The 16371-nt window shown below is 43.4% G+C and overlaps 1 protein-coding gene across 5 annotated transcripts in view; it reads left to right on the forward strand.

Annotated features, from left to right (window-relative positions):
* The window catches only part of LOC110536106 (WSC domain-containing protein 2), a 134481-nt gene that overhangs the window by 73990 nt on the left and 44120 nt on the right, over positions 1–16371 (forward strand). For all 5 annotated transcript variants that reach the window (XM_036935965.1, XM_036935964.1, XM_021621664.2 and 2 more), the window contains 2 exons: positions 8252–8366; positions 11344–11528. In XM_036935965.1, coding sequence (XP_036791860.1) covers positions 8252–8366; positions 11344–11528 — 300 coding nt within the window. The remainder of the gene's footprint in view (positions 1–8251; positions 8367–11343; positions 11529–16371) is intronic.

The raw sequence follows: 16371 nt of genomic DNA on the forward strand, positions 1-16371 counted from the left end.
ATAAGCTGTGAGTCAAACTCAGAGAAGCAGATCATCTAAAGCACAGATTTCAGACCAAAGGACACATTTCAACTGTTCTATTGTCCATTGCTTGTGTTTCTTGACCCAGGCAAGTCTCGTCTTCTTATTGGTGTCCTTTAGTAGTGGTTTCTTTGCAGCAAATCCACCATGTCACCTAATAATCCACAGTTTACAATTGGCTCATTCATCCCCCTCCTCTCCCCTGTAACTATTCCCCAGGTCGTTGCTGCAAATGAGAACGTGTTCTCAGTCAACTTACCTGGTAAAATAAAGGATAAATTATTTATTTTTTACATTAAATGAAGGCCTGATTAACGTAGTCTCCTCTGAACAGTTCATGTTGAGAAATTATGTGTCCTTTACTTGAACTCGGTGAAGCATTTATTTGGGCTGCAATTTCAGAGGTGCAACTGCACAGGTTTTTGAAATTTTCCAAATTGATTGACCTTCATGTCTTAAAGTAACGATGGACAGTCATTTCTCTCTGCTTATTTGAGCTGTTTTTTTATTTGTATTTTTTTATTTAACCTTCATTTGACCTAGACAAGTCAGTTAAGGACAAATTCTTATTTACAATGACGGCCTACCCCAGTCAAACCTGGATGACGCTGGGACAATTGTGCGCCGCTCTATGGGACTCCCAATCAAGGTCGGATGTTCTTGCCATAATATGGACTTGGTCTTTTACCAAATAGGTATACCACCCCTACATTCAGTATACCACCCTACCTTGTCACAACACAACGGATTGGCTCACGCATCGTTGTACGAGATTTTCAGTTTCTTGGCAATTTTTCACATGGAATAGCCTTCATTTCTCAGAACAAGAATAGACTGACAAGTTTCAGAAGAAAGTATTTTGTTTCTGGCCATTTTTAGCCTGTAATCGAACCCACAAATGCTGATACTCCAGATGCTCCACTAGTCCAAGATGGCGTAGCAGTGGGTTGTCTGTTTTGATTGTCTTGTCCCGTCCCTTGTAAATATTGTTTTTCTTCGTATATATTTTTATTATTTTGAATCTCATTTTCTTATCTACGGCTGAACATACTCTCCTGCAACCCGCCTCATCCAATGTGGTATGGATCTGCTATTTTTACACTTTTGAACCGGAACCCCCTTCAGCAGCTAGCCAGCTAACTAGCTACTAGCTAGTAGTCAGTTAGCCACTGCTAGCGGTCATCACCGTTATCTTGGACTGCCAGCCTCAGCCCGGGCATCTCCTGCCAGCCTGCACAGCGCGATATCTACCCAGAGCATATCGGACTGCTTTTCTCTACCACATCTCCGGATTCCTACTGCAAGCTCTGAACCTTTACTCCGGATCACCACAGCTAGCTAGCTGCTATCCGGTTGGCTACTCCTGTCTAACGTCTCTGTCCCGACGCAAGCAGCAGTTAGCCTGGAGCTAGCCTCGAACTAGGCCCATCTCCCATCTCCCAACTGAAGAGATCCATCAGATAATTCCTGGGCTTCAATACCTCTTCTGGTATTGGCCTGAACCCTTTGCTGCCGACACGGAGCCCCACCGATCCATCACGACTGGTCTGCCGACGTAACCGTCCGAGGGTGTTTCAACAGGCTCTCCAGTTGCAAAGTCGCCCTGAGGCCCATCTGCTAGCCTGCTGCTAGCCCTGGCCTGCTAGCTCTCTGAATCGCCGTGCCTCCAACTCGCCTAGCTACTCACTGGACCCTATGATCACTCGGCTACACATGCCTCTCCCTAATGTCAATATGCCTAGTAATTTTTGTCTTCTTTCTCTGTAGAGCCTCCAGCCAAGCTCAATATGCCTTAGCTAGCCCTTATGTTCCACCCCCCACACATGTGGTGACCGCACCTGGCTTAAATGGTGCCTCTAGAGACAACACCTCTTTCATCATTACTCAATGCCTAGGTTTACCTCCACTGTACTCACATCCTAACATACCCTTGTTTGTACATCATGCCTTGAATCCATTCTTCCGCGCCCAGAAACCTGCTTCTTTTACTCTCTGCCCCGAATGCACTAGACAACCAGTTATTTTAGCCTTTAACCGTACTCTTATCCTACTCCTCCTTAGTTCCTCTGGTGATGTAGAGGTTAACCCAGGCCCTGCAGCCCCCAGCATCACTCCCATTCTCCAGGCACTCTCATTTGTTGACTTCTATAACCATAAAAGCATGGTTTCATGCATGTTAACATTAGAAGCCTCATCCCTAAGTTTGTTTTATTCACTGATTTAGCACACTCCACTCTGAATCCTGGCTTAGGAAATGTCCACACCTAACTATAACTTTTTCCGAGAAGGTAGAACTGCCAAAGGGGGTGGAGTTGCAATCTACTGCTGCGATAGCCTGCAGAGTTCAGTCAGACTATCCAGGTCTGTGCCCAAACAATTCTAGCTTCTACTGTTAAAAATCCACCTTTCTAGAAACAAGTCTCTCACCGTTGCTGCTTGTTATAGATCCCCCTCGGCCCGCGGTTGTGCCCTGGACACCATATGTGAATTGATCGCCCCCCATCTATCTTCAGAGCTCGTACTGTTAGGTGACCTAAACTGGGATATGCTTAACACCCTGGCTGTCCTACAATCTAAGCTGGATGCCCTCAATCTCACACAAATCATCAAGGAACCTACCAGGTACAACCCTAAATCCGTAACCATGGGCACCCTCTTAGATATCATCCTGATCAACGTGCCCTCTAAATGCACCTCTGCTGTCTTCAACCAAGATCTCAGCGACCACAGCCCCCATCACTGTCAAACTGTCAAACACTCCCTTAAACACTTCAGCGAGCAGGCCTTTCCACTCGACCTCTCGCTTTCCTCTCCATCTTAAATAAGCATGCCCCATTCAAGAAGAACTAAGAACAGACATAGCCCTTGGTTCACTCCAGACTTGGCTGCCCTTGACCAGCACAAAAACATCCTGTGGCATTCTGCATTAGCATCGAATAGCCCCCACGCAGTGGCGTGCCGTGGGCCTGGGACCTGGGCCTTCAGTGAGGCCCTACACAGTCCCACCCGAATTAATCCACCTCTTATTACCATCATTATGATGCCATGGCTCTGGACACTATATATTTAGACAGAAATGCAGTATAACCAGGTGTTGCGTCGCACCCAAAGTTTCACCGTGATGATAAAGACATAACTATTCACTGAAAATAAAATAAAGAAAACAAATAATTTGCAACATAGGCTATTTGCCATTTTATTTTGTTAATATATAGGCTATTTAATATTAATGAAATAAAATGCGAAACATACCTACACATTTAATAAAAAATCAAATGCATTGTATGCCTACACACCAAAGACTGATTATTTGAACACAAAATCCATCCTCCTTTCTTTCCTCAAGAAGACTTCAATGGCTCTGTTGTACAGTCTATCTGTGCGTTTTAGTTCCACCAATAAGTCATTTTCTATCAACATGGAGGCTAATGCTGAAAGCCGAGTCTGTCCAGTAGGCCGAGAATGGCCGCTTGACAGAAGCCGTGGACACAGGGATAGTCACTGTCACACATGCCAATGTGTAAAGTTGCCCCATGTCCTCATTCAGATTTTTCTGCTTAAGGAAATCAAGGAGATCAGAGGGACTTTTCCCTTCAAAATCAGTCATAGCATACATTACAGTCAGTTCTGTTTTTAGCTTGGATAGGTCGAACAGTGTTCCGTGACTCTCTGTTAAGCTGGAGAAGGCTGTTTGTGGGATTTTTTTCCAGGTAGGTCTGAAAGTGCTGGGGGTCCAGGAGGGAGAGAAACATACATTTTTTTGTGGTCTTGAAACGTGTTTCGTATCTGGCAAAGAATGTTGTCCAGAATATTGCTGTGGAGTTGTTGGTAGTATGTGCGAGGGTCTCCTTGTGCTGGGCCTCTGCTTGCACTGGGTGAACTTGAGAAGCAGTGTAAAAACAATGTTGTTGAACGCTGAGCTGTAGTCAATGAACAGCATTCTCACATAGGTGTTCCTTTTGTGCAGGTGGGAAAGGGCAGTCTGGATTGTGATTGAGATTGCATCATCTGTGGATGCTAACATGATTATGGATAATGATAAATAATGATGAGTGAGAAAGTTACAGAGGCACACATATTATACCCCCAAGATATGCTAACCTCTCACCATTACAATAACAGGCGAGGTTGGCATTTTTTTGGAGGTATGATATTTATGCCTTTGTAACTTTCTCACTCATTAGCATCCACATTAATGTAAACGTTTTCCGAAACATATTCTATTTGATTTACTATAAAGGGACTCCAAAATTACATAATATTTATCCCTCATTTCTCTTGGGCACAACATAATCCGAAACACAACCAAAACAAACTCCAAGTTTGTAGAGTCATAAGCTTGATGTAGCTTGATGTAGTCATTGCGTGCTAGGAATATACTAAACTTTTGACTACTTTAATACACTGTAAGTGAATTTGTCCAAATACTTTTGGTATTTTACTGTTGCATCACATGAAACATTTTCTCATATCCAAAATGCTGGAGTATAGAGGCAAATTTAAATGTTTAGCTTCGCTGTCCAAATAAATACCTAGGGGAGTGTATCTCTGCTTCCCTGAATGACTGGCTTCTGATCGGATTATTTCATTTCATAAACTAAGCACAAAAAAGGAAGGCGGAAGGGCAGCCCCATTGAAGCGCAGTTCAGTTGAGCTAAATCACCGCTTCCCTTTGACCTAAAGCAGATTAGTGATCATGCTCAGTCCGCTCCGTTACCATGTCTGGGAGGAAGCTTACTGCAAACTGGAAACCACATATCCTGAGGCTGTATTTATTGTAGCTGGTGATTTTAACAAAGCAAATTTGAAGAAAACATTACCGAAGTTCTCCAAACACATTGACTGTAGTACTCACTTTGGAAAAACATTGGACCACTGCTACTCAACTTTTCGAAATGCCATCAAGGCCCTCCCCCGCCCTTCCTTTGGCAAATCTGATCACGACTCTATTTTGCTCCTCCCTTCCTATAGGCAGAAACTAAAACAGGAAGTACCGGTACTAAGGTCTATTCAACGCTGGTCTGACCAATCGGAATCCATGCTTCAAGATTGTTTTGATCACGCAGACTGGAATATGTTCCAGTTCCAGTCTCTGAGATTAACATCAACAAATATACGGATATGGTGACTGAGTTCATCAGGAAGTGTATAGGAGATGTTGTACACACTGTAACTATGAACCTATCCAAACCAGAATCGGTAGATAGAATGCAGCATTCGCGCAAAACTGGATGCGCAAACCACCGCATTCAAATAAAGGTTAAATAAAAATGTTTTAAACGTTTTTTAACCATTGTGACTGGGAATATGGCCGAATACAAACAGTGTAGTTATTCCCTGTGTAAGGCAATCAAACAGGCAAAACGTCAGTACAGAGACAAAGTCGCAATTCAACGGCTCAGATACGAGACGTATGTGGCAGGGTCTACAGACAAACGCGGACAACAAAGGCAAAAACCAACCACGCCACGGACACCGATGTGTCCGGACAAGCTAAATCAAATCAAATTTATTTATATAGCCCTTCGTACATCAGCTGATATCTCAAAGTGCTGTACAGAAACCCAGCCTAAAACCCCAAACAGCAAGCAATGCAGGTGTAGAAGCACGGTGGCTAGGAAAAACTCCCTAGAAAGGCCAAAACCTAGGAAGAAACCTAGAGAGGAACCAGGCTATGTGGGGTGGCCAGTCCTCTTCTGGCTGTGCCGGGTGGAGATTATAACAAAACATGGTCAAGATGTTCAAATGTTCATAAATGACCAGCATGGTCGAATAATAATAAGGCAGAATAGTTGAAACTGGAGCAGCAGCACAGTCAGGTGGACTGGGGACAGCAAGGAGTCATCATGTCAGGTATTCCTGGGGCATGGTCCTATGGCTCAGGTCCTCCGAGAGAGAGAAAGAAAGAGAGAATTAGAGAGAGCATATGTGGGATGGCCAGTCCTCTTCTGGCTGTGCCGGGTGGAGATTATAACAGAACATGGCCAAGATGTTCAAATGTTCATAAATTACCAGCATGGTCGAATAATAATAAGGCAGAACAGTTGAAACTGGAGCAGCAGCACAGCCAGGTGGACTGGGGACAGCAAGGAGTCATCATGTCAGGTAGTCCTGGGGCATGGTCCTAGGGCTCAGGTCCTCCGAGAGAGAGAAAGAGAGAAGGAGAGAATTAGAGAACGCACACTTAGATTCACACAGGACACCGAATAGGACAGGAGAAGTACTCCAGATATAACAAACTGACCCTAGCCCCCCGACACATAAACTACTGCAGCATAAATACTGGAGGCTGAGACAGGAGGGGTCAGGAGACACTGTGGCCCCATCCGAGGACACCCCCGGACAGGGCCAAACTAAACACCTTCTTCTATCACATCTACCTTACCCTAGACCCACTTCACTTTTCTTACCGCCCGGGTCAGAACCCCGCCCTGTGAAACTGGGTCCTGGACTTCCTGACGGGCCGCACCCACGTGGTGAAGGTAGGAAACAACACCTCCTCTTCGCTGATCCTCAACACAGGGGCCCCACAAGGGTATGTGCTCAGCCCCAGCCTGTATTCCCTGTTCACCCATGAGTGCGTGGCCATGCACGCTGCCAACTCAATCATCAAGTTTGCAGACGACACCACAGTGGTAGGCTTGATTACCAACAACAACGAGACGGCCTACAGGGAGGAGGTGAGGGGCCCAGAAGTGTGGTGCCAGGAAAATACCCTCTCACTCAACGTCAACAAAACCAAGGAGCTGAACGTGGACTTCAGGAAACAGCAGAGGGAGCACACCCCTATCCACATCGACGGGAAAAGGTGAAGGAGAAGGTGGAAAGCTTCAAGTTCCTTGGCGTACACATCACTGACGATCTGAAAGGGGACCCCCCCACAGACAGTGTGGTGAAGAAGACGCAACAGCACCTCTACATTTCTGAAGAAATGTGTCTTGTCCCCTAAAACCCTCACAAACTTTTACAGGTGCACAATTGAGAGCATCCTGTTGGATTGTATTACTGCCTGGTATGGCAACTGTACCAAGGCAGAGCTCTCCAGAGGGTGGTGTGTTCTGTCCAACGCATCATCGGGGGCAAACTATCTGCCCTCCAGGACACTTACAGCATTCAATGTCACAGAAAGGCCAAAAAGATCAAGGACATCAACCACCCGAGCCATGGCCTGTTCACCCAGCTATCATCCAGAAGGCAAAGTCAATACAGGTGCATCAAACCTGGGACCGAGAGACTGAAAAACAGCTTCTATCTCAAGCCCATCAGATTGTTAAATAGCCATCACTAGCCGGCTACCACCCGGTTATTTAACCTTGCACCTTAGAGGCTGCTGCTCTATATACATAGACTTGGAATCACTGGTCACTTTAATAATGGAACGCTAGTCACTTTAATAATGTTGACATACTGCTTTACTCATCTCATATGTATATAATATATTATATTCTACTGTATTTTAGTCATTGCCATTCCGACATTGCTCGATCTAATATTTATATATTTTTAATTCCATTCTTTTACTTTCGATTTGTGTGTATTGTTGTGAATTGTTAGATACTACTGCACTGTTGGATCTAGGAATGCAAGCATTTCACTATACCCACAATAACATGCTAAATATGTGTATGTGGCCAATAACATTTTATTTTATTTGAGCAGGAAGGAAGGGTGAGGATCAGCCAGTCCCATTGCAGAAGGACATTACCAGCCTTTCCTCCCTCCCCCCGCCTTACCTCCTCCCTATCTACTCACTTTGATAAGTCAGGAAGTGTATTGAGTGCCGTTGCAGTAATAGGCCACTAGAAGGGGTTGTGTGTCTATATAAATAAATAAACATGCCCGTCTGGTGTTGATTCCTTGAGCAGCAACGTTGCCCTCAATATGTCTGCATTGAATGGAGCAGATGGATGATGATGTTGGATTGGACTTTAAAGTTCTTCTACTAATATACAGAATGTCTCAACAGAATTGTTTATACTATTTTTTTCTGTTAAAACTATAATTTACCATTACTATTTATAAGCAATTACCATTGAAAATGTACTACTGTAAATGTGCATGTTAAACTCACATAACTTGGAATAACTTTTTATTGATAAGCAATTTTCTTTGTGTTCTACCCAAAACTGTATTATTGCCTCTCCCCCTTATCTCCCATAATATTGCTCTGCTTAAATTGTGCATTTTTAAAAATTTGTAATGAGAAATGTTTTGTTCTTCTCTCTTAAAGCGAATTACATCGGCTGCTATATAGACAACACGGCGAAAAGAGCACTCAGGGGAGTGTCCTTTTTTGACTACAAGAAAATGACGGTCTTCCGTTGCCAGGACAACTGTGCTGAAAGGTAGGCCTGGGAATATAAAAAGTCACAAACACAGGATCGAAGTGAGGAATAAAGGTTGTGTACCAGAGTGGAGATGAACTCTTTCACTCTCTCTCTCACTGTATCTCTTTCTCTCTCTCTTTCTCTCTCTATTTCTGTTTCTCTCTTTGCCTGCCTCTTTCCTCCTCATACCATATTTTCTTCACATCATCTGTTTTTCCAGTTTCCCCTGGCCTCCTCCTCTCCCTCTCTCATCCTATGGATGGCTCAGCCCAACACTCACCACTGACTCACAGGAGAGGAGAGAAAGAGAGGAGGCGATATACTGTATATACATAAACAGTATATAAGGAGAAGATATATATATGCGAGAGTGAGGAGAAGTGCAGTAGAGAGCAAATTTTCATCTTTCTCCTCTGCTCCTCTCTCTCGCTCTCTGTCCACACCCCTCCCAGAGCAAGCTGCTGATATACAGTGCCTTCAGGAAGTATTCACACCCCTTGACTTTTTCCACATTTTGTTGTGTTACAGCCTGAATTATTTATGGTTTAAATTAAGATTTTGTGTCACTGGCCGACACACAATACCTCATAATGTCGAAGTGGAATTATCTTTTTAGAAATGTTTAATTAAAAATGGAATGCTGAAATGTCTTCAGTCAATAAGTATTTAACCCCTTTGCTATGGCAAGCCTAAATAAGTTCAGCAGTAAGAATTTGCTTAACATTTTTTTTATTTTTTATTTTTTACAATTTAGTAATTTAGTAGACGCTCTTATCCAGAGCGACTTACAGTAGTGAGTGCATACATTTTTGTACTGGTCCCCCTTGGGAATCGAACCCACAACCCTGGCGTTGCCTGCGCCATGCTCTACCAACTGATAATAAGTTGGATTGACTCACTCTTTGTGCAATAATAGTATTTAGCATTATTTTTTAATATCTACCTCATCTCTGTACCCCACACATACAATTATCTGTAAGGTCCCTCAGTCAAGCAGTGAATTTCAACCACATATTCAACCAAAAAGATCAGGGACGTTTTCCAATGCCTTGCAAAGAAGGGCACCTATTGGTAGATGGGTAAAAAAAACAGACATTGAATTTCCGTTTGAGCATGGTGAAGTTGTTAATTACACTTTGTATGGTGTCTCATACACCCAGTCACTACAAAGATACACGTGTCCTTCCTAACTCAGAGGAAGGAAGCCGCTCGGGGAGTTCACCATGAGGCCAATGGTGACTCTAAAACAGTTACAGAGTTTAATGGCTGTGATAGGAGAAAACTGAGGATGGATCAACAACATTGTAGTTACTCAACAATACTAACCTAAATTATACAGTGAAAAGAAGGAAGCCTGTACAGAATAAAAATATTTGAAAATATTCATCCTGTTTGCAATAATACACTAAAGTAAAACTGCAAAAAATGTGGCAAAGAAATTAACTTAATGTCCTGAATACAAAGTGTTATGTTTGGAGCAAATCCAACACAACACATCACTGAGTACCACTCTTCATATTTTCAAGCATGGTGTTGACTGTGTCATGTCCTGTATTTAATTTTCAATAAATTTGCTAACATTTCTAAAAACATGTTTTCTCTTTGTCATTATGGTGTACTGTGTGTATATTTCATCCAATATATTTAATCCATTTTGAATTCAGGCTGTAACACAACAAAATGTGGAATAAGTCAAGGGGTATGAATAGTTTCTGAAGGCACTGTACAGACATCAATGAAGCAGAGAAGTGCACCATTGTGACTAGCTAGCTAGGGCTTTCCTTGATTGGCAGTTGATTGTGTGATTTCTTCAGGGTAAAGGATGTGTTGTGCTGGCAATCTATTGGCACTATAAAGGCCTCTCAGGAGTCAAGTGTGCATCCCTCATGTGCCACTGCCAGGTTACTGTTCCCCAGGGAGTGTACAGGCCTTGTGTGTTTGATGGATAGAGCCTTCCAGTATACTGTACTGTGCATGGACTCATAATCAGCGTCACCCTAAAAAAAGCTCTGGTGTCTTGGTGCAGTATTAATGCATGCACTCTCTCTCTCTGATACTGACCTTGTCTACCCAGAGAGCTCTCTTCATCTTGGAGAGGGTGAGTGAGGTTACTGCCGGTTACCCAACTGACTGTCTATGAGTCATTCAACCCTATTAGTGGACTGACTCTGTGGAGAGAGCTGCTGAGAGAGAGGGTCGTGGGCGTCTTGCAGTTGCATGAATAATCGAGTGCTAAAATACAAAACCACTTCCATCTGGTCAGACATTGCAGAGACAAGATGTTGGCAGGTTGTCAGGCGGTCAGGGCCAGGTATAGACTTTTGGAGGCTTGAAGCAAGATTTGGTTGGGGGCCCCCACACCTCACTGCAAAATATTTTAGTGCCCCCCTTTTGACAGTGGAGAGAAACATACATTTCCTGCAAATTCTACACATTTTGCCATGGGGCGGAGAGAGAACTTCTATTTTATAACAAATTTCATGCAATTCTATCCATTTTGCAATGGGATGGAGAGATATTTTATGCAGTATTAAAGCTAGTTTCCTGCAATTCTACACATTTTGTAATAATTTATGCCATGTTAAGATGATATCGGAGTGAAAATCACTAACAAAATCATGTGACTTGCATGCCCAGTCGGTATCTAACATGGCTAATTGCGTGACTGCCATTGACTGACATACCAAGAGAAATCAGCTGATGCACAACCAAATTTAGAAATTGCAACTGGTGTATTCTTATATACTTACTCTCAATCGTAAGTTCCAAAATAAATATCTCTCTCTCTATATATATATATATTATATATAAGCTTTTGTCGCTTATGCCTGGAACCAGCACTGTGGGCAGTAACCACCACCCCCACCCCCGACTAGAAGCCCTGAGAGTCTCTCTGCATTAGTTGCAACCAATGCTGAACATTTGTGTGCAAGCCTGAGCCTCTCTGTTATTAATGATGATATTAACACTACCCCCTATATTTCCTTTTCACTAGGGGATACCTGTATTCAGGCCTAGAGTTTGGGGCAGAGTGCTACTGTGGCCACAAGATCCAGGCCCCCAATGCATCTGAGAGTGAATGCAACATGGAGTGTAAGGGCGAGAAGGGCAACCTGTGTGGAGGGGCCAACCGCCTGTCAATCTACAGACTGGAGCTGGGCCAGGAGTCAGCGCGCCGTTGTGAGTCTCAACCACCCATCACCACAATGAACGCTGTTGTCTGTTTATCCATGTAACCCTCTGAGGGTAAATGGATATGTCGTGAGCTGCGGTGGGATGGGGCGTTGAGTGTGAAGGGATGTTCAGAGGCCACAGGGGAGGGTGCTCCTCCTCCCTCTCCACCGCTTCTTTGACTCCCAAGATCATAGCCACCAGTGTGCAATCTTTGGCAGTATATCTATTGCTCAGGGAAGAGGCTCCAAGCTTGTTTATATTCAGAGTTACGATAACAACATTGTTATTGTTATTTCTCTTTTTACCTGTCTGCTAAAGCAGATTGCAGATTGCTGAGCAATTCTCTTTTTCAATGTGTGTATGCATGCCCTGACACATCCGACGCTGATTTCAGTACCTGCTGCATATTTCAAAATAGTAAATGAAAAGGAGGATGTTTTGCCCTCTGCACTGCAGACTGTTATCGTCAGATTGCCTGGGGAACAGTGCAGCCTCCCATTTTCCCCTCAGAATGTATGTAGAATACTAAAGAACCGGAGAGACATGAGTAAAAACTCCCACCTCTTTCCGCCTTTCTTTTCCACTTATCATGTTCCTTTCCCGAATCTCTATTTACAGAGAAATGACAAGGGGAGAAACTCCCTTTAACATGCATTGCTAGCTCAAAATCTGATATAGACGTGACTATTGTCGTGTCTATAATATACACCTCTGTGTTACTGAAGCAGAAACATAATGTGAGGTCTCCCCACACATTAAACCCAAGCAAACATACTTGCACTTCATGCAGCGAAATATTTCCATGTGCATGTCAGAAAGGTGCTCTGGTTCTCATGGCCTTGGGCTAATATATATACTGAATAAAAATATAAACACAGCATGCAACAACTTCAAAGTTTTGACTGAGTTGCAGTTCAAAGAAGGAAATCAATTACCTTAGGCCCTAATATATGGATTTCAAATGACTGGGAATACAGATATGCATCTGTTGGTCACAGATACCTTAAAAAAAGCTAGGTGCGTGGATCAGAAAACCAGTCAGTATCTGGTGTGACCACCATTTGCCTCATGCATTCCAACACACAGTTTATCAGACTGTGCAAAGTTGCTGGATATTTTTTATTTAACTAGGCAAGTCAGTTAAGAAAAATTCTTATTCACAATGACAGCCTAGGAACAATGGGTTAACTGTCGTGTTCAGGGGCAGAACGACAAATCTTTACATTGTCAGCTCAGGGATTCGATCTAGCAACCTTTTGGTTACTGGCCCAATGCTCTAACCACGAGGCTACTTGCCATGGTTACACATGCAATGAGGTTGTGAGGCTGGTTGGAGGTTCTGACAAATTCTCTAAAATTAAGTAATTCCCCGGCAACAGCTCTGGTGGACATTTCTGTGGTCAGCATGCCAATTGCACATTTTCTCAACACTTGAGACATCTGTGTCATTGTGTTGTGTGACAAAGTTGCACATTTTAGAGTGGCCTTTTATTGTCCCTAGCACAAGTTGCAACTGTGTAATGATCATGCTGTTTAATTAGATTATTGATATGCCACACCTGTCAGGTGGCTGGATTACCTTGGCAAAGGAGAAATGCTCACTAACAGGGATGTAAACAAATTTGTGAACAAAATGTAAGATAAATAAACATTGTGTAGCATATGGAACATTTCTGGGATCTTTTATTTCAGCTCAGGAAACATGGGACCAACACCTCACATTATTTTTTTCCTGTATACTGTAGTTGCGTGACAAACTAGCACAGGAAGCTCCAATGAAACATTTCATTACCAAAGAAGGAAATAGTTTCTTATGTGAGTGAAGGCAGGAGGAGGGGATAGAGGAAGACCTAAAGAAGGTGGGAGGAGGGAGTGAGAAACTGAGAGATGGGGAGAGAGGGAGAAAGAGAGACAGAGAGAGAGAGAGAGAAAGCATAAGACAAAAGATAAAAAGTGAGAGAGAAAGTAAGAAAAAGAGTGGGTGCTGGTGCTGGGGTGTCTCTCCTCCCCTGTATGCAGCTGTGAGAGTTCTGGAGGCAGGAGTCACATCTAAAATACATTTAGTCCCTCACACACTATGACTAACTCCTCAAGGTCTCCAACACACGGACCACCTACCATGGAAAATATATTGGCTGTAACGCCCTGCTGTCTGTACATACCAATGAGTGTTCTCGCATCTCTTGGTGCATAACCTACACAGACTGCTCACTTCCCTGTTATTTCCTGTTGTACAGTATGACTGGGCCTGTTAGTTACTGTTTTACAGTATGGCTGGGCCTGTTATTTGCTGTTTTACAGTATGGCTTGGCCTGTTATTTGCTGTTTTACAGTATGGCTGGGCCTGTTATTTGCTGTTTTTCAGTATGACTGGGCCTGTTATTTGCTGTTTTTCAGTATGACTGGGCCTGTTATTTGCTGTTTTACAGTATGGCTGGGCCTGTTTTTTGCTGTTTTACTGTAAGGCTGGGCCTGTTATTTGCTGTTCTACAGTATGGCTGTGCCTGTTTTTTTGCTGTTTTACTGTATGGTTGGGCCTGTTATTTGCTGTTCTACAGTATGGCTGGGCCTGTTATTTGCTGTTTCACCTTAGGGCTGGGCCTGTTATTTGTTGTTCTTCATTATGGCCGGGCCTGTTATTTGCTGTTCTACAGTATGGCTAGGCCTGTTTTTGCTGTTTTACCGTAGGGCTGGGCCTGTTATTTACTGTTTTACTGTAGGGCTGGGCCTGTTATTTGCTGTTTTACTGTAGGGCTGGGCCTGTTATTTGCTGTTTTACTGTATGGCTAGGCCTGTTATTTGCTGTTTTACAGTATGACTGGGCCTGTTATTTGCTGTTTTACAGTATGACTGGGCCTGTTATTTGCTGTTTTACAGTATGGCTGGGCCTGTTATTTGCTGTTTTACAGTACGACTGGGCCTGTTATTACTGTTTTACAGTATGGCTGGGCCTGTTATTTGCGGATTTACAGTATGGCTGGGCCTGTTATTTGCTGTTTTACAGTATGGCTGGGCCTGTTATTTGCTGATTTACAGTATGGCTGGGCCTGTTATTTGCTGATTTACAGTATGGCTGGGCCTGTTATTTGCTGATTTACTGTAGGGCTGGGCCTGTTATATGTTGTTCTTCATTATGGCTGGGCCTGTTATTTGCTGTTCTACAGTATGGCTAGGCCTGTTTTTTGTTGTTCTTCATCATGGCTGGGCCTGTTATTTGCTGTTCTACAGTATGGCTGGGCCTGTTATTTGCTGTCCTACAGTATGGCTGGGCCTGTTATTTGCTGTTTTACTGTAGGGCTGTGCCTTTTATTTGCTGTTTTACTGTAGGGCTGGTCCTGTTTTGTTGCTGTTTTACTGTAGGGCTGTGCCTTTTATTTGCTGTTTTACTGTAGGGCTGGGCCTGTTATTTGCTGTTTACTGTAGGGCTGGGCCTGTTATTTGCTGTTTTACTGTATGGCTGGGCCTGTTATTTGCTGTTTTACAATATGGCTCGGCCTGTTATTTGCTGTTTTACAGTATGACTGGGCCTGTTATTTGTTGTTCTTCATTATGGCCGAGACTGTTATTTGCTGTTCTAAAGTATGGCTAGGTCTGTTTATTGCTGTTTTACTGTAGGTCTGGGCCTGTTATTTGCTGTTTTACTGTAGGGCTGGGCTTGTTATTAGCTGTTTTACTGTAGGGCTGGGTCTTTTATTTGCTGTTTTACTGTATGGCTAGGCCTGTTATTTGCTGTTTTACAGTATGACTGGGCCTGTTATTTGCTGTTTTACCGTATGACTCGGCCTGTTATTTGGTGTTTTACAGTATGGCTTGGCCTGTTATTTGCTGTTCTACAGTACGGCTGGGCCTGTTATTTGCTGTTTTACTGTAGGGCTGGGCCTGTTATTTGCTGTTCTACAGTATGGCTGGGCCTGTTATTTGCTGTTTTCCTGTAGGGCTGGGCCTGTTATTTGCTGTTTTACTGTAGGGCTGGACCAGTTTTTTGCTGTTATACTGTAGAGCTGGGCCTGTTATTTGCTGTTTTACTGTAGGGCTGGTTCTGTTATTTTCTGTTTTACAGTATGGCTGGGCCTGTTTTTTGCTGTTTTACTGTAGGGCTGGGCCTGTTATTAGCTGTTTTACAGTATGGCTGGGCCTGTTATTTGCTGTTTTACTGTATGGCTGGGCCTGTTATTAGCTGTTTTACAGTATGGCTGGGCCTGTTATTTGTTGTTCTTCATTATGGCCGGGCCTGTTATTTGTTGTTTTACAGTATGGCTTGGCCTGTTATTTGCTGTTCTGCAGTATGGCTGGGCCTGTTATTTGTTGTTCTTTATTATGGCCGGGCCTGTTATTTGCTGTTTTACAGTATGGCTGGGCCTGTTATTTGTTGTTCTTTATTATGGCCGGGCCTGTTATTTGCTGTTTTAAAGTATGGCTGGGCCTGTTATTTGTTGTTCTACAGTATGGCTAGGCCTGTTTTTTTCTGTTTTACCTTAGGACTGGGCCTGTTATTTGCTGTTTTACTGTAGGGCTGGGCCTGTTATTTGCTGTTTTACTTTAGGGCCGGGCCTGTTATTTGCTGTTTTACTGTAGGGCTGGGCCTTTAATTTGCTGTTTTACTGTAGGGCTGGGCCTTTTATTTGCTGTTTTACTGTAGGGCTGGGCCTGTTATTTGCTGTTTTACAGTATGGCTAGGCCTGTCATTTGCTGTTTTACAGTATGACTGGGCCTGTTATTTGCTGTTTTACTGTATGGCTAGGCCTGTTATTTGCTGTTTTACAGTATGGCTTGGCCTGTTATTTGCTGTTCTACAGTATGGCTGGGCCTGTTATTTGTTGTTCTTCATTATGGCCGGGCCTGTTATTTG

Source organism: Oncorhynchus mykiss, chromosome 11, assembly GCF_013265735.2.
Source record: "Oncorhynchus mykiss isolate Arlee chromosome 11, USDA_OmykA_1.1, whole genome shotgun sequence".
Taxonomy (NCBI): Eukaryota; Metazoa; Chordata; class Actinopteri; order Salmoniformes; family Salmonidae; genus Oncorhynchus; species Oncorhynchus mykiss.